General features: G+C 51.3%; 2 protein-coding genes across 3 annotated transcripts in view; one reads left to right on the top strand and one right to left on the bottom strand.

Moving 5' to 3' along the window:
* The window catches only part of TNKS (tankyrase), a 141,324-nt gene extending 133,709 nt beyond the window's left edge, over positions 1–7,615 (top strand). For both annotated transcript variants that reach the window (XM_040599890.1, XM_040599881.1), the window contains exons 26-27: positions 511–667; positions 2,483–7,615. In XM_040599890.1, the coding sequence (XP_040455824.1) occupies positions 511–667; positions 2,483–2,569 (244 nt within the window). In that variant the 3' untranslated portion in view covers positions 2,570–7,615. The remainder of the gene's footprint in view (positions 1–510; positions 668–2,482) is intronic.
* On the bottom strand, positions 7,253–13,593 carry DUSP4 (dual specificity phosphatase 4). Its single transcript, XM_040599912.1, has 4 exons — positions 13,106–13,593; positions 10,122–10,258; positions 9,464–9,683; positions 7,253–9,233 (listed from the first exon to the last, which is right to left on the bottom strand). The coding sequence occupies exons 1-4, from the start codon at positions 13,491–13,493 to the stop codon at positions 8,848–8,850; spliced, it is 1,131 nt and encodes a 376-aa protein (XP_040455846.1). The 5' UTR covers positions 13,494–13,593; the 3' UTR covers positions 7,253–8,847.
* Positions 13,594–22,572: the final 8,979 nt, after the last annotated feature.

The raw sequence follows: 22,572 nt of genomic DNA, 5'->3' as shown, positions 1-22,572 counted from the left end.
AAAATGAAGAGTCAGGGGAAAATAGCAGTTAAACTCCAGGCACTATCAGAACAAAACTGCAATGCAAAGTGGTGGTCAGCAGTACAGTGTTGGACTATGGATCAGATAATTTTGGAGGTAATGAACAGGACTTAATCATGGCTTTGTTTTGTGCTGGAGTAGATCAATGTGCTTTTCGCACTTTGACACCTGTCTGTACCCTGCTGGTAGGAACACAGAGAGAGTTTCAGCTTCTTTCAACAGCTTTATATAAAATGAACTAGGACAGGCCTCCATGTGAGGGCTAAACAAAGTGTGTGTTTTCCCTTCTGCATGCCAAGAAAGATTTTAATTTTTTTTGTGACAGGTTTTGTACAATTTTAGAACTAGTTTCTAAAGGTGTTTCTCCAAAAAGCCTCAAGAAATTAATTGTAACAAAATAAACCCAGAAGTCTGAAATAATTCTGGAAGCATACAACTCCTAGTAAGATATTTGAAAATTATGTTACTTTTTTTTTTTCTTCCTTTTAGACAAATGCTCTTCTGTAGAGTGACCCTTGGAAAATCCTTTCTTCAGTTCAGCACAATGAAAATGGCTCATGCCCCTCCGGGGCACCATTCTGTTATTGGCAGGCCAAGCGTGAATGGACTCGCATACGCTGAATATGTTATCTATAGAGGAGAACAGGTATGTGGGTTAGCAAGGACTGGTTTTCTGGAAGGACAGAGCTTAGAGCTGGAGAGATGTGACTGGTTTCCATACCGAGTCTGCTGTGATAACCTGGTTGATCAGACACATTTTTTTTTGTTTTGTTTAAATGTAGAAATAAACAGTGAACTGTTTCAAGCCAGCAAATGCTATTCCTATCCACTGAGCTGCTCTGATTTAAACTATGCAGAATTGCCTAATTCCCCCTGTGCAGCATTGCTAGAGTCTGTTAAGAGTTGTTGTTTTTCTCAGTGGACATTGTTTCTTCCCTCGCATTTTACTGACATTACTGCAGTAACAAGGACGCATGCATTTCTGGTGCTCTCGTACATGTTGAGGATTCTGGGCTTTTTACCTGTAGATTCCCCACAGTGACAGTGTAACTTGTCTGCCAGAGACTACCCTTAAATGGCAGCTGAAGCAGCACAGCAATCTTTAGGAGTTGATTTTTAATCTGAATAGCTCAGCTAGACCCTTACTCTAGAAAAGTGGTTTGCTTACTATGCTGGATGGCTCCAAGATTATAAAGTAAGTCCATGATGGAAGGAAGGAACCTTGGGGAGGCCACCTAGGCCAGCCTCTTGTTCACACTGAATTCAGACCAGATTGCTGAGGACTTTCTTTGACCAGGCAGGTCTTGAAGGCCTCAGAGAATGATGCTTCACAGCCTCTTTCAGCAGCTTGCTCCTTCGTTTAATTATCCCCAGAGTAAAAGATACATTCTTGGCATCCAATAGGAAATTCCTCTGTTTTTATTAATTTCATTCTGCTGCTGTGCAGCTCGGAAAAAGAGTCTGGCTCTGTTTTTTCAATAGCCTTCCATACATAATGGACAATTGCTACGAGGTTCCACAAAGCCTTCTGTCTTGTGAACTGAACAAGCCCTTCTCCCTCAGCCTCTTCCCGTTTATCCTGTGTTCTCTCCCCCAGTTCTTAGTGGCCCTTTGCTGAACTTGTTGGCATCATTCTTGTATTTGAGGACCCCAACGTTGTATGTAGTTGTCTAGATGCGGTCGAGTGAGTATTGAATAAACGGCAGTCATTGCTGTCCTCAGTTAACTACACTGCTGGTGATGTACCACAGGATGCTGGTAGCCTTTATTGCTGCTGGGAAAATGCTTGATTCTGCTGTAGCTTGCCATCACCCAGGGACCCCCAGCACCTTGGCAGTGGAGCTGCTTCCTATCCTGCAGTGTTACAAGGAATTCAGCCCAGGTGCATTTGCTCTTGCTGGATTTCATTAGGCTTCTTTTAGCCCAGCCTCCTCTGATCTGTCTGGGTTCCCCTGCCCTCCAGCAACTTTAGCTTTGTTCTGGGACGAAACCTCCTACCTGTTCTCAGGAAAACACTGGGTTATGTGCTTTGGGTGTGCCAAGTTATTTTACTGCCAGTAAAAGCATTATTTGCAGATCACATGGCAAGTCAGTGAGCATTTTAGGGTCAGGCTACACTGGTCATCTGAGGGTTTTTTTTAATAACTGGCTGATCTGTGGGATTAGCTAACAAGGAGGGTAACTCTGAACTCCTGTTGTGCACACAATTTCTGGCAGTGTCTGCATGGAATGAACATCTTTCTTTCTAGTAGTGTATTAATGAAGGTATTCATTATATCGAACGGTTTCTAATTAGTGCTGGATAAGTTTGAAATCTGCTTTTTCTTTTGCATTCTGTGAACACAGAGTTGATTCTTGCACTGTCCTTTCTGGTCACTGTTGAGCGAAATCCAAAATGTAAACTTGCTAAGCATACCCTTGCATAAAGCAATGTGTTTTTTTTTTCTTGACTTACTTTCAGGCATACCCAGAATATCTCATTACATACCAGATTGTGAAACCAGAAGCTCCCTCACAGACAGCAACAGCAGCAGAGCAAAAGACCTAGTAGCTACAGAGCAGTGAAGAAGGATGTGACTTTAATCTTGGACTGGATGGACATGTGTTTCAGAAAATCAGTATCATATAAAATTCTTAACAACCTGGAAATAAGCTGTATGTCTTTTATAAAGCATTGCTGTCTTCATGAATATGATATGAGTAACTCTTGCATACTCAACTGCTACTGTTCCTTTTGAGGGAAGTTTACAAGGGACTGCCTTTTAATAACATATCTCAGGCTCCTAGTGTCTGCAGTTAACATGTAAAATAATGTTGTTTTGATCTAGACTTCAGGAACATTATTGTGCAAACAGAAATCTTTCAGTGCCATCTCACATGCTAAAATTTCAGACACTACTATTCTAGTTATTTTATTTGCAGATAAATTGCATTAAGCCCATAATTTCCTTTTCAGCATACACCATGCATTTAATGTTTTCAAGAGATCTTAGCCAACTATTTATTTTCCTTTTGTATTCTGAAGTTGAGCCAGAACCTTCTTGAAGAATTTTGCACAAAGTCGAGTTGACTAAAATCATTAACAATGCAACATTAATTTCATCTGAGAAGGGGCTAGGTCCAGTTCTTCAATATAGGGGTTTTTTGCACACCTCTGAGCAAAGGATAATATGAGTGAGTGTAACTTTAGAGTGGAAACAAATTGCATCAGTTTGCTGCTTTGTCTGTGTGAGTTTTCTGGGGGAAGCCCTAGGAGGTGTTCACAAGGGTAAAACCAGGTCCTGTGCTTGGAAGAACTTAAAAAAGCAGGTCGATGCCCTCTGCTGGCATCTCTAAAAGAACATTTTTATAAGGCTCCTATTAAGTACGTGCAGTTTGTGAAATGTTCTCCGGTTACAGTGGCATATGGTTTTGCTGGGAGGTAGCAGGTGAAAAGTCAGAAGATTGCACACACGAGGGCATATCTGGTTCATGTCCCTCTGTAATACAAGACCCAGTAAACGGGTTTCAGACTGGTAAGGGAGAGTGTGTTATAGCAGTTTCATGTCACATCTTTGTGTGTGGCATCACAGTTGAAGAGCTTAAGGGATTTACAAAAATAATACTATTTTTTTAAAATATCAATTCAACATTTTGATGAGAATGAACTTTTAAAACATCAGTTGGCCAATGGATTTGTTTGCAGGTATACCAGAGAACAAAGTTAGGATTTATTCACTCTACTCCCCTTCCCTGCAAGTTCCCAGTTTTATTTCAGTGGGTAGGAGAATGGCACACTATGGCACAACATCGAACAATTTCACAAGTCCCCCTCATGGAGGATTTGTGGGTTTTTTACAGCTTCAGAGAAAGTTGAAAATTGAGCCATGGTGATTTTTTACAACAAATGGTTGTAATTGGTATTAACAACCAATACCAGGAGATATGCTCCAGTGCTGAGCATGTAATGACTGGAGAAAAAAAGAAGTGGAAGAAAAAATAATGTTCCTTTCAACACAACATGCTGTACATTTCCCTGTCAATCAGCACTGTTTAGTGTCTGATGATGCAGTTCATGCGTTCAGATTTTATCCCCCTTAAAGCAAGGAAATGACAGAATAGTGTGCTTTTAGTATATAAAATTATATGTGCTCCCCACAAAAGTGGGATTTTGCTGACATCTTTGGATAAAACAAACTTAAACCTGAAGAGCTTTTCACTTTCAGCATTAAGACACAACATTTTCATTTGTAACATTAAGACACTAATGTTGAAGCACGTTATCCTCACAGAGGAATTTCACCCACTGTAAAATCAGTCATTTGATGCAATCTGGCTACCTGCACATCATCTGTTTTGTAAAGAAAACCTTAGAAATAGCAATACTGCAACAGATCTTGAACGTCGGGTTTTATTTTTCTTGAGCTGGCAGTGGATATATGGTTCTTGCTTCATTTTGTGACCTGATTAAATATGTAGCTTCAAAGTCCAAGCCAGCCTCTAGCCTAGTTGTCCTTTTAATCAAATCTCATTGATAAAATTGGGTGCTTGTATTTTGGCTACTTGTTTAATAGTGTTAGGATTGCAAAGATCACCACTAGGCTTTGAAACTTTGTATTCATCATTTAAGTTTGGCGTTTGTTTTTTAGCTTAGTTAATAACGGAGCGGGGGGATGTGCCTATCTACACTAGGGTTTCAAATAGCAGTGAGAGTGAGTGTTGCTCACCATCCCCAGTTAGACATAGTTTTAAATGGTAAAACAGTTGTGCTGCTTAGGTGAGCAAAATGGTTAATGTGGGTGTGGAAGTTAAAAAGTTTTACATCTTTCAAAAACAAGAACAAACCTAAAACCAAAATCCCCACCGAGCCCACACCAGATTCTGTTCTTGCTTGTTGTTTCCTGTGTGCTGATTGAACTCATGGCTAGTCTGGATTTCTTCTGCAGCCTTGAACTTCTAGAAGATAAAAAAGATTGTCCGGTATCTTTGAACTGCCAGTGTTAACGTATCTGATGTTCTGTGCAGAGTAAAGGTGCTGTGTGAGGAAATCATTTTGCAGTGGTTTTTGTCTCGTGATGGTGTGATCTTGTATCCATTTGTGGCCAGACACAGAGGAATACCCAGGCCTGATGATGATGATGATGCATCTGTGTGTTGTAGAAACCTGTGCAGGAGTGGCGTCTGCCTCTCCTGGTGTATGTTGTTGTAGCTCCTCTTACAGTTTAAAACCAAGTGAGGATCTGCCCATCAATATTAAAGTTACCCATGAAAAAGCTGGTTGTGGTTTTGGTGGTAGAGCTGCATTTGGCAGGTTGTTAACGGTACAGATGATGCTGCTTTAGCTGGGGGAGTTAACTTGATGCTTCTGAATTCTGGAGAACGGGACCTCAAAAAATAGCACACCCCCGTAACCAGGCAGCTGCTGCCTACTGAGAAATGACGCTTTTCAACATCCTGCGAAGAGCAGTCTCCTGATAATGGGATGCCCCTTTGCAGCATTGGGTCACCAATGGAAGCACAGTAGGAGCTGAGGATGCAACACACTGGGCTGAGCTGCCTCAGGTTCAGAGCCTCTCACTGGCTCCAGAAAGAGCTATTCCCACTGGGACACAACGTGGTGTCTGCTGGGGAAAGGGACAGTTGCCTGTCAGGCCTGTTGATTTTTGTCCATGTCCCTTTGAGGCAGCATTTTGAAACGTCTGCGCAGTTTGTGACATGACCTTCATAGGCAAAACAAAAAGAAACTTCACCATGTAGCGAAGAAGGGAGGGTTCTGCTCTCCATTGCGGAAATTGTTTCCATGAGACAGATGAATTAGGTACCTGGTGCAGAGTGACATTGCAGTCTGAATGCTGTCAACAAAACTTCTGTTAGGATAAAAAGTAGAGTATAGTACCTTAATAAGGTATGTCTTACTGTCTCATCCTTGTTTTTATCTGCCAATCCGTTTTGATCCCAGCTCCATGGAGACTGTTACAAACCTCTTGTACTACTTCCACCATTTTGCAGTCACTATTGGTCTGTAGTCCAAGGAACAAGCAATGTGGTTTTTCTAACCTCTGTTTTGAACATTGGCATGTGATGCGATAGTATCCTACCGCATTATGCAGCAGGAATTTATTTTGCCTGCAAACTTTTGTACTTTGCTTGTTTATAACAAAGCAAAATTCTGTGCTGAAGCAAAAGGAAAGCCCTGCAAAATGTTCTGCACTGCTGGCTTTGGTGGGCAGCAGGCACAGAGGAGGCATGTGGTCAGAGTAGCTCCTGGAGGAGGGTGCTTCCTTACCTCTGGAAACCAGCTGATCCGACAGCTTGTTGTAGGTGAGAGATGTCTGTTCCCTGTGAATGTGTGAAGTGCTGAGGGATGCTAACATTTTGTGCCACTGTGTGGCCTGTGGGAACTGCTTTGGACGGTGGCAGATCTTGTCAAAAATAGTCCTGCATCCCTGCAGTGAAGTCTGAGCTCCTACACAGTGCATGCACGACCTAGAATTTTCATATGGGACTGTTAACAGAAATTACCCAAAACGGATTTTTTTCAAAAGATGGGTAAAAGGAAGAGTCCAACCCCAAAGCAGATTATTTTGAACATCGCTAATGATTCTCAGAAGCTGAAGGTCAGGAGATGTGTGGAATTATTTTTAGTGGGATTTCTCCCTTTCCATGCCGCTTTGCCACAGAAAATCTAGCTCAGAAATCTAAAAGGAGATGCATCTAATGCATACTTCAGTCACTTTAAGCTATGCTGCAGTGCTGCTGGGGGAGGCATGGGAAAGTGCAGATTCAGTTCTAGCCTCAGGTAGGGGGTGCCTTGTGAGCCTCCATAGACTTGGATCCATGGATGATCAGAGGTGGTGGCTTCGGCACAGTCCGGGGCATGCTCTCCTGATCAGTCAGAGGGCAGCAGGACACATGCAGAGATGGAATGGCAGTGTTCCCACTTTGGGAGACAGCATATGCACATTAAAATTTCTGAAGCAACGTGGAAGAGCCCACGAATCCGTAGGGAACACGAGAAGCAGACGCATTTCCCATTACACTAACACACATGCCTGTCAGGTTCTATTGTCCGACTGGTTTTGATCGATCTATTTCTGTCTTACTGAACCTGTCGGTGGCAAGTTTTAGTGATGGTTACATTAATTAGTAATGTAGATGGTTAAGAGTCTCTGTATTACAAGGTGATTTTGACAATTTCTTAACATCTGTAGAACTTGCTTCAGCTTTGGAAATTGAAATGGGGATTTTTTTCTGTGCCAGTCCCGTGAGCTTGTGCATCTTCACTCCTAATTGCTTTCTCTGCCAACCCAGATGGCAAGGTACCTGGGGTTTGACTTTTTAGACTTTTTTTTGTGTAACTTGTTTTCATAACTAGCCCTGTATGTTTCCTCTCTTGGTTGCCAATTACCTGGAGCAGGAATACCATTTATTTATTTCTTCCTTTACCCTCTCTCTCTCAAAGATGACGATGGGCAGGTTCTCAGCCTACCTACACGGTGGACTTTAGGTAACATCTCTGTAACAACCAAGTTTGATCTATAAATGTGCTTGGCTAAATGTCTGATCTGCAATACTTGTAATAGTTTAAAATTCAATAAATACATTTTTAACAGTAGCTCTGTGAAAGGGAGAGTGTTTGCACAACCTGCTCTTCTGTCTTGGTCTTAGGACAAACCTGCTGCAGCCACAACTGTTGAAAACAGGTTTCTTTTTATTTTCTCCAAACAATCTGTTTTCTCCCTCCCTCAGGCAATAAATAAAAAGTTAATTTCTAAAAATAAAAAATTAAAGGAACAAAACCATACATATGTACATCAGCCACACAGGCATCTTGTGTGTTGGATTGGACTGGGGGGGAAGGAGAGAGGTAGGGTGGGAAATAAGGTTCTGGGTATGTCCGTGATGAGGCATTTTCTAGGCTTGGATGAAAAGCTGCAGCAGCATCACGCAGATGACCTCTCTGGGCCAGCCTCTCCTCCACCCGACTGCTGCTTTCTTCCATTACAGCCCCCCCACATCCCATCCTGCTCCTTTTGGAAGAGCAGCAGCACTGGGCTGGTGGAGAGAAAACTTGAACAGAGTACTCAAAAGCAGCCTGGACTGCTGCCCCCACCCCTTCTTTCTCTTAAGCCACAGGAGGTTGGACCTAAGCTTTGCAGGAACCACGGGGGCAAGAAAAAGGGGATTTAGGATGGCATCTCCCCAGCCAGAGATTGCTCTCCCCCCCTGGAATGGGCTCAGCTGGTCACTTGGCAGGTACCTCCCAGCTCCTGTGTCACCTCCCCAGGCAGTGGCAGGGTGAGGCTGAGTGCAGGCAGCCCTGTGCCATGTCCTGCTTGCCCCGAGGCCCTGCCTGCAGCTCTGCTGGTGGCCCCCATAACTGGGCTCAGGCAAGCAGCACTCACCCCACACCCTCCCCGTGGGGAACGCTGCTGCACAATGAACCCAGGGCATGCTCCCTTGTCAACCCAGGTGAGCCAGAGGCAGAAATACAGGGAGAAGGGGAGGTGTATCTTGCGGTTTTTTTTAAAAAACACGACAATAATACAGGAATGGAAAGAGATGAAGACCAGGCACTTGAGGAAACCCAGTATACTATTATTTTTTTTCTCCCCCAAAGAGCCTGGACAGTGTCAGGGTTTGTGGCTTTTACAACTTTCATGCTTTCAAAACATAAAATTAAAAAGCAAAAAACCCAAGATGAGGTAAGAAATTTCTCTACGAAAAAGATGTTGAGTCCAGGGTGAACGGCAGTGTCCGGCACTATTGCTTAACTTACCGGGGCTCCGTGCCTGCCTGCTCCCTCCACACCTGGCACTAGCTGCCTGGCTGGCCCCAGCCCCTGAGCTAACAGCTGGGCGACGTGGTGATGGGGCTGTGCAGGTATGGGAGGCTGCTGGGGGTGGCATGGACACCAACCGAGACTGGGAAGCTGAAGACAAACTGGGAGGTGGGGGTGGAGGTGGCCTTGCCCCTTTCCCGCAGTGTCCCCGAGGGGCTGACAGCTTCCACTGCGTAGGAGGTGGCCAACACCTGCGACTCGAACTGCAGCAGCTGCCCCATGAAGCTGAAGTTAGGGGAGATGATGCTCCGGCGCTGCTTGACGAACTCAAAGGCCTCCTCCAGCTTGACACGCTTCTTCATCATCAGGTAAGCCAAGCAGATGGTGGCCGAGCGGGAGATCCCAGCCTGGCAGTGGACTAGGACCCGGCCACAACACTCCTTCACAGAGTCTGGAGGGCAACAGGGGATGAGACATGAGACCGGCGCCCTTCCAGCAAAGGCTGACCCCTCACCAAACCCACTGGTGGGGACTGACCTCCCTCCCACCAGTGCAACAAACAGCCCCGGCCCCTGTGGGACCCCATCCCCTCTGAGTCAAAGGCTCTGGGTCTTCGAGGGGGGAACCTTCCCCCCACCTAGTGAAACATGCAGGGACGCAGCTCCCTGCTCAGGCACTCACCAATGTACTCAATTGCCTCCATGAACCAGGAGCTGATGTCAGCTTTGTGGTTATCCTCCACGGGGATACACTTGTACTGGTAGTGCCCCTCAAAGTGGTTGGGGCAGTCTGAGGAGACGTTCAGCAGGGCTGTGATGCCCAGCGCATCAAGCATGTCCCGCCGGGCAGCGTGGTAGGCACTGCCAAGGTAGAGGAAGGGGAGGATTTCCACAGGGCCACCCTGTTCCAGAGAAAAAGAACAGATATGGGGGTGACCAGGGGACAGCAGTAGGCAGGACACAAATACAGATGGCTCGGATGCCCTGAGCAGTGCAGGAACCTGGCGGCTGATCCAGGGCCCTCAAAAGAGGGAGCAGAGGCTGCCTTTTGGAGCTGTTCAACCCATCTCAGCAGTCCGTCCGTCCCCGTCCCCCCCCCCGCATCCCATGCAGGAACAGGCAGGTGTAGTTAACAGGATTTGGGCTTGTCTGCTCCCCAGGGAGCGCAGAGACCCTGGGACCAGGAGGACCACCGTGCTCTCCCACAAGAGGAAAGGAAGCGGGGCTCTGGCTCTGCAGTCCTCAGCCGGGGGACAGCGGAAAGACTCCAGCAGGAGCAGGTTGCAATGCTGGACGAAGCGGTCAAAATAAACAGCTGAGCACTGGGCTTCTAGATGTACCTGGTCATGAAGGGGGGTCCCACAGGAACTGCAGCCCAAATCCAGGGGCTCGGCGCTGGTGGGGGGCGACACGTTGCTCAGGGACTTGGTTTTTGCACAGAATTCAGGGTACTCCGAGGAGAAGCGCTCGTAACCTCCTGCAAGAGGAGAGGCACAAAGCGTTATGCCAGGCTACCTATAGCTGGAGCTGACGCGTCTCACTGTGCCCTTCGCCACTAGATGATGCTACAGTGATGAAGAGTGGTCTCCTGCCCCAGGACGAGCAACCAGGCTCCTGGTAGCAAGAGGGGAGATCCTTGAGCTCCCACCACTCCCTTGGAGCAAACCCTCTGTAACGCTCTTGGCTGCCCAAAGTCTCTGGTCCAGGGTTTAGTCCCCTACGCGCTGTCAGCCAAAACCCTGGACCGAGGGCAAGGTTGCTCTCTACGATGACGGAGAGAGGATTTGTTGCCAGCATCCTTCGACTTTAACAGGAAAAGCTGCTCCCAGGCCAAAGACCGTTCGGTTCCCAGCCTCCTCACACATCATCCTGCCACAAAGCCCAGGGTGGTCTCCCACTCTCCCAGCCTGACCCCCCAACCCACAGCTCCCAAAACAACAGGCCAGGGAAGCCCTGGCACTGGCCAGGTACAGTGAAGCTAATCCCACAGCAAAGCTCCTCTCCAGAGAGAGGTGTCCGCTGCTTCTCACGGACATGGGTCTCAGCTGCACGTGGAGATGAGTGGCTTGCTCCTCTGACCTGCTGCCAGGAGGACAAGCCAAGGTGACCTCAGGTCTTTCTAGTGGCAGGCAAAAGAAAAGCAAACCCCATCAACTTCCCAGACAGGGAAACCGAGGTGTTGGCTGCACATAAACACTTCTGGTGAGATTTCCTTCTCTCATTCACATCAAATCAACAAACCCGACGTCCTTGTAGAGTCTGACCTTGAGCCTTAAAACCAACAGAAATCGGGTGTTTTACTACCACCACAGGAATCTAGGTAGACCAAGCCCTGACTCCAGGAGTTATCCTGGAAGACTCACCCCAGCTGCACAACCTGTGTCTGCAGATTTGGCTGTGCCAGAGCACACGCAGCAGGACACCTATTCCTCATCCAGCCTTAGCTCTGAGGCTGCCCTGAACAATGCTAGATGTTCAAAAGACCAGTGGATGCTATCACCTCCGGCAAAGCAGCTCAGGAAACCATAGGCAGCTAGAGACCAATATTGCCAGCATCTCAGGCATCCTTTATGGTCTCCTTCTCCTACACAAGGAAGGGCTCTAACACCTCAAAGCAGAAGCGCGCACACACATCGCTAGATTTGCACTGTCCCTCCCACGTGAGCAGGACAGTTTGCAGAGGCTGTGGTTTCCAGGGCCTGACATCCCTTTGCGTCCTACCGGTTTGATCTGGAAGAGCACCCAAAACGAAGTGCCTGTTAGACATCTTCAGGAGGTCTGATCCCAAAATCCCTGGACCTACCACATCCCACCCTGGTGGGCATCACACCATCCTGAGAGGGAGAAGCTGCCCGCGGTGATGCACGGAAACGGGCTCGCTCCTTGGCAAAGCAGATCAACCCTTTCAAACGGTCAAAGACATTTCTCTTCAGTGCATCCCGTCAGATCTAATGCCTGCTCAGCCCAGCACCACATCCAGCACCTCCATCCGGCGCTGTGCGGCTCCTGGCTGTGCGCGCAGGGCCTGGCACGGGAGCCAGCCTGGGCAGGAGCCATCGCCAAGCGGCGCCCAGCCGAACCATTTCGCCGGGAACCTGGCAGCAGCCCCATCTGCACAAAACAGAGCCAGGTCTTCCATCGTGACCTGCAGCCATTACATTTGCACTTGGACACGCACAGTGCTGGGTTAGCAGGGCTCTTGTGGAATCTGAGCGAGCCGAACCATTTGAGTAGCTCTGTGGTAAAGCGAGGAAAAAGTCTCCAGTGCCAAGACCGTGTCCGCAGGAGCCCGTTCCTTAGAAGTAAGGGACTGGAAACCCCCAACAACCTCCCACGAGAGCCACAGGGGCACCAGAAGCCCTCAGCTGCTGATAAAGCCCACCCCTGCAGCACAGCTGCGTTTTCTGCCACATCCGCAGCTCCCAGCACCGCAACGGCTCATGGCAAAGGACCCGATCGCACGTTCCCGAGCGAGCCCTCGCTGTGCGGGTGCTCCCACAGCGCAGCATCATATCGCATCTATCCCATCCTCGGAGCGGCTCCCGCTGTTTTTACTGTAGCTAGTACAACAGGAGTGCTAGCTCCTCCATCTATCAAGCCCCTTAATGGATTTGCTACTCTGCATAAGCATCCTCGCCCCTGCTGTAAGTAAACCAAGGAATAAATTAACTCTCGGGCTGTATAAAAAAAAAAAAAAAAAAAAAAAAAAAAAAAAAAAAAAAAAAAAAAAAAAAAAAAAGGAAGAGCCCACAGAGCGCATCCAGGAGCCCCAGCCGAGCATCCCGCCGCCCTAAATCACCTCCCGGCCCTTCCCAGGGCCAGCCGCCCGCCTCTTTTAACATCCGCCGACGGCTGAGCGGGGCGGGGGAGCCGGGGCTGCCGCGACAGCAGCACCGGGGCACCCCGGGGGTCCCGCCCGCCGCACCGGGGCACCCGCCTGACAGCGGCTAAGGGGTCCCGAGCGAGCCGTCGTCGCCGCGGGGCGGGGGGTGACCTCGGGCGCAGAGCGGGGGTCCCTGCCCCGCTGCCCCCCGGCTCCGCGCCGCCGGGTGTCCCGGCCGGGCCCGGGGCACAGGGGCGGCCCCCCCCGCCCCCCGCCCAGCCTCGGCGCTGCCGGCCGCCCCAGGACCCCCGCCCCGGGACACAGCCCCGCCGCCGGCTCCCAGCTGCTGCCCGGGCGCCCGGGAAGGGCGCAGCGGGGCCGGGGGCGCAGCGGGGCCAGACCGCAGCCCCGGGCGGGGGCGCCCGCCGCCGGGAGCCCCGGGGGGTGAGGGGGTTGCTGTCCGCGGCCACGTCCCGCCCGCTCCCCCCCCCCCGGCGGTACCTGCCAGGAGGCGGATGTCGGCTCGCGCCGTGTCGCGGCGGAGCGCGCGCACCACCAGCGCCACGGTGCTGTCGTCGCGCAGGGCCTCGGCGCGCGGGCTGCGCTCGTCGTACACCACCACGGCGGCGTAGAGCCCGGCGCGCAGCCGCGCCCGCACCTCGCCCTCGGCCGGCAGGATCTGCTCCAGGCTGACGGCGCCCTTAGCCCGCCGCCGCACGATCGTGTTGCAGCGCACGTTGAGCGCCCCGCGGATGTGGCCGGCGCTGTGCGCCAGGAAGGGGCGGCAGTCCAGCACCAGGCAGCGCCCGGGGCCGCCGGCCTCGTCGCGGCACACCAGGCGCCGCAGCGCGCTGCCCTCCATCTCCCGCAGCCCCTCGGTGGCCACCATGGCGGGGGCGGGCGGGGGAGAGGAGAAGGAGGAGGCGGCCGGGCCGGACCCCGGTGCCGGTACCGCTCGCGGACCCCCGCGCGCGCCGCGGCGCCTTTACTACCCGGCGGCGGCCGGCGCGTGCCCCCGCCCCCCGCCCCGCCCCGCCCATTCATCCCGCGCCGCGGCCGCATGAATGGACGGAAGGCGGCGGGCGGGCGCGGGCGACGTCACCGCCTCCATTCACAAAAAATCCGGCCTGGCCGCCGGCCGGCCATGTTCGCCGCGTCTTGTGAATGGGGCGGCGGGCGGGCGGCGCCTCGGCCTCCCCCCCCCCCCCCCGGCGCCGTGTCACCCCCGCCGCGCGGGCACCGGCATACACACAGCCGGCCGCTGCGGGGCACACACCCGTGCGCGGTCGAGCGCACCCCTGCCCCCCATCCCCCACCCCCACCGGGCACGCGCACGTGCACGCGCTCCTCCCCCTCCTTTGTCCCTGAGCGCCCGCTCGGGCCGGGAGCGGGGCGCACCGAGGGCTCCGCGGGGTCCCTCCGGCGGCCTGGCCGCCGCCGCCACGTTCTCCCCGTCGGTGAGTGACAGCCCGCTGGCCGCAGAGCCTTACAAACGCCACAGCCCCCTGCCAGGGAAGCAGCCCCCTGGGAGGCTCCTCGGTTTGGTTCCTCACGTGGAGGAAGGCTGTTTTCGGCTAAAAGCCGAAGGAGCAAATTCACACTGTCCTGAAGTGACCCCGAGAGGGTTTCCCCATAACCACCACCCAAACACCAGGCCGCCATTTCCCCCAGAAGTCCCCTTTTCGACTGCTCTCCAACTAAAGCAATGCCACAAACCCGGGTGCCAGCAGGTGTGCTCAGGGCAGCTCCTGCAAATGGGCACTGCCCGCCCCGGGTGACTCTGCTTCAGGGGCCTCAGGGTGCTCAGCCACCCCACTGGAGACCCAGATATGGTGGCAGTAAGCTTAAGGGCTCAGTGGTCACCCAAGCCCACCTGCCCCAGCTACTGCTTTCCACAACAGATTTGATGAGAATTAGAAAGCGCAGCTTTGTCCTGAGACCTCTGCGGTTTCCCCCAAGCACGCGGAAAGAGGCAGGCCAGCCTCACGCAAGGAAGCAAAAGCACATCCCTGCCTTCTGCAGAGCAGTTGTGTGGCCACATTTACAGACATTTTCCTTGCAGACGAAGCAAGCTTTTACAAGGTGAAACAAATGCAATAGACAGCTCTGAAAAACCTTTCTGTTGGAAATTTTCCTTTCCTCTTCTGTCTTACAGACACACTTAAGCCCAGGAGAAGTTTTGGGTGGAACTGAAGCCAACACGAGGTGCAAAGGGGGTGCAGGGACTGCCAGGGGTTGCAGTTGCCTGTCCTCCCCTCCCCTGCGTGCCTGGCAGCCGTTTGTTTGGGTAAGGCAGGGTGACACCTTGCTGTGCCTGCCTGCCACGTCCAAAGCCTACAGCTGGTGACACTCCTGTGTCCTGCTGCTGCCTCTCCCCTGCACTCTGCTCTCTGGCCACTGCTGGGTTCTTCCCTCTGTCTTCGTCAGCCTGATCTTTGCATCACTGGCTTTTGTCTGCGGTGCCAACCCTTTGCCAGCCAAGCTGAATCAGGTTAGCTATGGGGGTAACGCAGCTGCCATTTGTGTAACACACAAACGTATTTGTGCCTATTGCCTAACATAACAGGGACAGAAGGCTGATTTTCTCCTGTTCCAAACTACATCAGACACAAGGAAAGAAGAAAACCTATTTCTACTTGAAGTAAAGCAGACGCTGGCTGGCCAGCGACATGCCAGGGACATGCTTTCTTCCTTTGCAGAATCCTGCCAGAGACCAAAAACCTCAAACTGAGAACCCTGTCAAGCTAATTTAAAATTATGCTCTCATAGCAACACGCCTTGAACTCAAGTTGGAGCATCAAAAACATCTTAGGAAGTTTTACTCAAGAGCTGATGCCAAAATAAGCCATTTTCTTTGCTCTTCTTGGGCAGGAGGTGTTGGCCACTACCACGTGATGAGCTAGCCTGCCGTCTTCAATGCTTTCTGCATTATTCACTCCGGGGTTTTCACTAAAATTGGATGACCAAGGGCACAGAGTATATATTCTTGGAGGCAGGGCCTAACATCCTAATTTTTCCCTTTCAGGTCCAAACCGGCCTGAGGTGGAAGAGTGAGGCAACATTGTCATGGGTGCAGGAGCAAGGATCTGGGCTGCTGTCCCTGGATGTTTGCATGAGCATTGATGGAGGACATTATTTGAGGATGGAGCATGGATGGATGTGCATACACATGCATCTGACAGAGATTTCCAAGTGTTTCCACTGCCTGAACCCTCCTCTCCATGCTGTGCATCCCTTCCTGCCATCTGTGTGAAGGTGGCAGGTTCTTGGATCTTTTTTCCTGGAAAATAAACTGCACCCAGCCAGGCTGCTGGAAATGCCATTGCGCACCCACACCAGCCATTCTCACGGCTGTGATCCCGGCTGGTCACTTCTGGAGCCGATGCTGTGGTGAGGATGGTGGCTCACAGACAGCTGGCAGTGGGGAAATTGAATCCGAAGGTGAGAGTGCCCAAACCAGTCCAAGTAAATGCTGCCCAGCCAGGATCCACCACTGGAGGAGAAGAGGGATGTCCCTCACTGCAGTTAGCTTAAAAGTTAAATTTGTCTGTGGAGGTGCTATGGCGGGACAAGCGAGAGCCACCTGAAATGGTGGCAGAAGCCACAAGCCAAAAGAAGCAATGCAGTTACTTGGGGTGGTGGAGCAGGGGCTGCAAAAAGGACTGGGGAAAGGGAGAGGGATGGGAGAAGGCCATACGGCTTCATGCCCTGACTTTGCAACCTGGAGAAACGTGAAATCTAATATTCCTGTCGAACGGCATCTGTATGGCACAGACTGAAGTATATCCTGCTGGAAAACAAACAGCCAAAGCAAAAGGGAGAGAGAGCAAGAGACATTCATTTCCTTCCCAACAGAGTCAAAGGATCGTCTTTTACAGGGCCCTGGCCAGAAGAGGCAATAGTTGAATGAGGCTGGAGGGAAATGAATTGTCAAAGAAGGCACATATTTGGATGATTAAATGTCAATATGTACCTTGAATTAAGGAAAAGGAATTTACGCCTCATCTCACTGTGGCAACAAAAACCAAATTAGAGCCCGGCTGTAAATTTGCTTCCGATAGATACCGATTTGTTTGCCTATCTACAGGCTTTTCCTGCCCAAAGAAATGCAGACGCCCGAGTCCCCCTGGGTGGGCAAATGGCTGCCGTGGGCAGCTGGTACGCTGCTGAGCTCAGCGAGCCCTCTGGGCTCCTCCAGGCTTTCCTGGCTCTGCTCTCCCCGGCTCCTGGCCCTGGCGTGCACATGTGGGGTCCTGGCGTGCTGCGTCACGCCACGGGTCTCAACTACCTGGCAGATGTGCCTGCCTCTGTGCCACCTGCGCTGGAACACGGGCCAGGGTTTGATACGCTGGAGTTCTCCCAAAAGCTTGATTCCCTCCATCCTCCTGGTCAGCCAGCTGTACGGCTGCAGATGGACAAAGCACAGAGCTGTACCCCCGCTGCTCTCAGCACGTGGCAGGGGTTGCAGTGTAAGGATGCTGCCACCTTCCCCCAGCAGTTAGCTGAAGGGTTGAGTGATTTGCCCTGGCATGCGCAGGAAGCCTTTGGCAGAAATGAAAGGCAGAATCAAGGTCTTAACAACTTGCAAGTCTGCCCTTAGCCACAAAACCTGGCCTTCCTGGAGTACCGCAGGGTCGTTGCTCCCTTCTGTCCTCATGCAGCACCTTACAGTTCTGCTTTCATGGCATCTCTCTCACAGCTTTCCAGGCTGGGGAAAAGCATCCTCTTGTCCGTGAAGGGCAGTGCGGCAGTGAAAGAGTTAACAGATTCATGTTAATAAATTCAGGCTCTCTTTTCCTCTAGGGCATATTTGCATATTAATGCAGGGGAATTGTAACGAACCTGTCTAGGGAGGCTAAAGGGAAAATTATGCAAGGTTGGCTGAGAAGGTGGAGGAGGGGAAAATGTTCATTTCCAGTGTCTTCTAACCCCTCAGCTGCAAAAGCACGTGAGCACCCTGAGCCCCAGGGCAGTGCATGGCCAAGCCTGGGACACCCTGGGAGAGAAGGGAGTACCTGAGTACAGGTAGCTATTCAGAGACGCACCTGCATCCCTCCTGCGCTGGCTTCTCATGGCTAAGCTTCATATTGCCCCAGACATTATGTTAATCCCGGGGCCACAACAGTGGATTTCAGCAAGCATGTCCCAAGTCATCGCCCTGTCCTCCCAGAAATTCAGATGAAATGTCGCTTTTGGTGGCCTGTCAGCAGAGCAGTTCATCCATAACTCACTTGCAGCAGAGGATCTCTCAGGGCTTTTCAGCAGCCCTTGTGTTTGGTGCAGGGGGCAATGGAGCCAGGGAAGGAGACTTGACCCAGGCTGGGCTGAAGCACCTCCCTTTCCCATCCCTACTCCTTCACACCAGGCTGCAAGTAACTGCAGCACATGCTTGAACCCTGCCAGAACCTTTGTTGCCTCAAACCCCAGCAGCCCCACAGGCTAGCCCCAAAGCCGCTGGCAGCTCATGAAAGACGCCAGGAGCTTTGCCAGGTCTGCTTTCTCTGCTATCTGCTGAGACCTCAGTTTATAAACCCCACTCCAGTGGACTGCCCTACAGATTTTATCTCCAGAGGGACAAATAATATGTTGCTTTTGCCCTGCAACAGCAGATAGAGCGAGGGTTTATAGACATGGGGAAATCAGGTATAAATCACTAGATAGGAGACTAGTTACTGGCCCCTGATGTGATCTAGATTAGGAGATGGGAAAAGCAGCCTTTATCCCTGAAAGCAAAGCAGCCCTTCTTCAGAACAGCAATGGGGCACTCAAACGACCTCAAGAGCTGCAGCTGTTTTGTGCTCATGCAAATGTCATCGGGGCAGGACCCACTCAAATTAGCAGGATGCAAAGTGGCCCGGCCATTTTCTGCTGCAGGTTTGGTTTCCTCTCTCTCTCATGCCCCTGCCTTCTGCCAGTGCCTCATCTCTGCCTATGAAAGTCAATGTGGCTCAGACTACACTGGGAGAGAAATGTGAGGTCTGATCCAGGATGGTCAGTGATCAGGATTTTAATAAGATCTATGGCTTCTGCTAGGTGGTTAGCTCAGGCAGTTAATTAGGGCTGGCGGTGTGGGGAGGGGTGTTCTGCAACAGGCCTAAATGCCACCTGTGGAAACAGAGAGGGTCTCTCTCCAAAATCCCCGGGGCTGTTTCTTTTTGACCGGGCTGGTTTTCGGGGGGAAGTGTGAGAGGACAAACGGCAGGGTTTGGAGGTCAGCTGCTGGTGGCATTCCCAAGGACTATATGGTGGGTAAGGGCCCACGGATCTGATGCATCTCTCCAGCTCTGAAGGACTTAAGAGCCCAGTGGCCCTATATATGTGGCAGGCTTGCCCCTCAATATCACCAGGACCGGAGACTAGCCCTGACATGGGGCCCAGCAGGTGCAAAGACACTCTGGCTGTCCCCTAGGCAGAGCATCTTCCAGCACGTGTGTCCAGCTTGAGTGGTGGCCAGCTGAATGCAGGGTCATTGCCAAATGCTTCTACAGCCTTGGCAGAAAAGGGCAAGCCACACTGGTAAGCTGCTTCCTGACAGAAGAGTCTATGTGAGCTGTCCTTGACATTATGTTATTTTTGATACAACTGTGGTGCTGTGCTGGCTGCCAGATCCCGTCGCTACCTTGTATCCTTCACTCTTCTGCCTTCTTCAGAAGCCCAGAAACTTTCCCCGCTCCGGGTGTCAGGACACACACAGTCTCTCATCATGTTATTACAACCACGGATTATAAAGCAGATGTGTAAGTGAGGTGGATAAAACAAACACATGGGACCCTTAATCCCCAAATTTCAAGTGCCATGGGGATTAGATTAATATCTTTGGCTGCAGGATTTGGGGATGCAGCAGAGACAGAGAAGTGAATCTGTGGAGGCAAGCTGATTGCCTCCTCTCCGTTTGCTGTAAGACAGACTCAGGGTAAGGGTTCTGCTTTGGAAACTAGATTGAAGGCAGTAAGGGATGTGGCATTTTAACCTTTAACGTAACATGTGACGTTTTGCCTCTAACACACGCTGGGTCCTACATGGTTGTGAAGCCAGAGACCACCCCTGGAAGCTCTCAAACCCCAGTGCTGTATTTAATCGCAGGCATGCAGATCCTAGCAGCTGCTGCCTTTGGGGACATTGCTGTTTGCAAGTTGAAAGAGAAATGCCTCACTTGAATTTCCCAGTGTTTGGTTAAGCATCCGGCTTCAGTGATAGGATTGAAGCTGAGCTTTGAATGACGTTTTTTGCTAGGAAGAAAGGGCTGGGGAAGAGGCATTTCTCCCTTGGGCTTAAGATCATAAATAAGGCAGTGTTATATAAGTGTGACTATAACCTATTTATACATCGTGTCAGACTCATACAATCAGGCTATGAATGACAAATCTCCCACTAATTTCTATGAATATAACAGTGGTACCTATCTGAATTTTGAAACAGCAGTGGAAATGCGTGCTGTTCTGTGTCAGCAGCAACTGGGACTCCCCTCCAGATTACACTGAGGGAGGGGTGGCTTGTGTCTGGCACTTCTTATACAGCCACAGTGGGTGCAGTTGGCTTCAGGGATCTCCCTTGCACCTATTCCTGATCCCAAGGCCCAAACGGCAGGGAGCAGAGGAAGGGAAACCTCCCACCTTTCCTGGGATGAGCCTGGGCTCTTGTCCCTCAAGCATTGGGCCAGGTGGGAGCTGGCTCTTTCTACAGGACTGTGCCCTGTTATGAGGCATGGAGGTGCTGACAGGTGTCAGGGCAAGGGAACCGAAAGTGTCAGCTAGCAGGGCCAAACCAGCATCAGGAGCACCAGCTCACATGGAGTGTTAACCAGGGGAACGCTGTGCTGCAGGACCCTGTCTGTGCTCAGAGTTTACAGGGTTTCCAAACCAAAATGTTAAATTCCTGGAATCAAAGCTCATCAGGGGTTACTAAACACAAGGAGTTTGGTGAATCAGAAATGTCCAGAGGCTAGAAGTGTAGCTGGGGGCCTTTACGGCATACATTTGCCCTGCTTCTGTATATCTGTCCCCACCATTGGTGCTGCTGAGCGGAGTGGTCTGAACCAGAATGCAGACCTTAGCTGTGTGGGTCTGACTTGGCTGGCGTGGCCTGATGCCTGCCTGGGATCAAGACAATGGTAACTGCATATAAAAGAAATCAAATGAAGATTCAAACCCAGAAATTACCTCTGAGGCACAGAGAAGCAGTCATCATAACTGTGACAAGATAAAACCCCAAATCGGGTTCAAGTTTAAAGCCCGGCTTTTTGCTTCTCCATCGCCTCCCAGTCTGAGCTCTGCCTTGGGCACTGTCTCATTGCAACTGGCAAACACTTGCACATCCCTGCTTCTCCCAGGGTGCCTCTCACGGCCCCTGTGCTGGCAGCCATGGGCCCCAGAGACCTGAGCATCACAGCCGTCTGCGCAAGGCTGCCGCAAGAAGAAAAACTCTGAAATCCCTGTGGTGCTCCGTTGTGCCTCCAGCTAGTCTTCCTTCCCTGCTTCCCAGATGATCTCAGCTCCTGCTGCGGCCTGATCACACAAATCCATCAGGGTTATGTGGCCCTGCTGTCCCCCGCCAGAGATGAAGGAGCCGTGGGGTCAAGTGTGGATGGCCCAGGGGGTCAGAAGTGATGGCAGCCACGGTGGTGTTCTCCTAGACACCCCCAGCAGAGCCCTGTGACTGATTCACCTCATGTCCTGGTGCATCAGGCGTTGACTCACACCCAAGATGCGTCAGACGGTTGTGTTGGTGAAGGGTTCCTGGGCGCTGCCCCAAGCGCCCCCCCTGCGCCCTGACGCTGGGCCGCCTTTCAGGGGGGAGGCGGAGGGGAGACCTTCGCTGGCAAATGGCCTGTGTCTCTGCAGGAACGTGAAACGAGGCTGGACAACTGTCCCAGCCCCCTGCAGTTTGCTTCTTAGTGATTCCTGACGCCAGTGCGAGGTCTCTTTTGCACAAAAAAAAAGATATCCAGTCTGAGAAAGGCCTGATTCTGCTGCCTTTGCAGCCATGACAAGGCGCTTGGTAACTGCAGCAGGGACAGAGGGAAGCAGCAGAGACCTCAGACTTTCAGGCTGCTGCCAAACAGATGCTCGGGCAGCTGAAATCAACCTCTGCAGTGGCTGGCTTGCAGACGGGTAGGCTCATACCACAGCCTGGCTGGCAGGAGTTCATGCCCTTGAAAATCTCTCCCAGGAGCTCACACTTTCTGCACTCCGCTTTGCCCAATGAGTTTGTTCATTAAAGGGAAAAGAAAACCCCTAACAGAACAGGAAACACTTCCAAAGATTCCTTGATGTACAGGCCAGCCAAAGCCCACCACGGATCCGATGGCTCTCAGAGCAGCAACCCCCAAACTGGAGGGCTTAACTTCACAAGTGGTGTCAAGCTCCAGCAGCGCTGGCTCAGCAGAAATCAGGAAAAAATCCAGTATGCAGTAGAACAACGGGAACAACAGAAAAAGTAAAACTATGTGCTAATTGGATGCTTTTAGTAGATGTCCCAGCCAGTCCAACAGCACTGGGAGCACTCAGAGGATGTTTGTACTCCAACCATAACACAGAGATGTAAAAGGTCCAGCCAGATCAATGACCTGGCTGCAAGTGCAACTAACCTGCTTCAGGCACCTTGGAAACAGCATGAACCTGGGGCGAGTGAGCCAGCGCTTCCCAGGTGACTCTTCCCGTCTCCTGCAATGTGCCTGGGGGACTTCCTGAGCCAGCGCTGGGATCTGTGCCCCTAATAACCTCTGAGAGATTTTTGCTCCATGAATAGGCCCAGGTGGTTTTTGAACTCATGCAAATGTTCAGCATCTACAGCATCCTGCAGCAAGGAGTTCCACTGCTTCATTATGCCAGAGCCACTTCCTTGGGCTTGCTTTGAACCTGCCACCTCCTTGTTTCACTGCTCCTCTCCGTGTCTGTCCTGGAAGAGGTGGTCATCTCAAACCAATCTCCCTCCAGCTATGGGAGCAGAAGAAATGGCATCTTACTTGC

The sequence above is a fragment of the Falco naumanni genome, chromosome 1 (genome assembly GCF_017639655.2).
Source record: "Falco naumanni isolate bFalNau1 chromosome 1, bFalNau1.pat, whole genome shotgun sequence".
NCBI lineage: Eukaryota > Metazoa > Chordata > Aves > Falconiformes > Falconidae > Falco > Falco naumanni.
Note: the sequence above shows the minus strand (reverse complement) of the source record. Positions and strands in the feature narration are given on the sequence as shown.

Bases quoted from the DNA above. Each gene is read 5' to 3' on its own strand.
- DUSP4 (XM_040599912.1), bottom strand. From the start codon at position 13,493: ATGGTGGCCACCGAGGGGCTGCGGGAGATGGAGGGCAGCGCGCTGCGG. The intron at 10,259-13,105 runs GTACCGCCGGGG...CTCCTCTTGCAG, and splicing joins CGACATCCGCCTCCTGGCAG to GAGGTTACGAGCGCTTCTCC. The intron at 9,234-9,463 runs GTGAGTGCCTGA...GTTGCCCTCCAG, and splicing joins GGAGGCAATTGAGTACATTG to ACTCTGTGAAGGAGTGTTGT.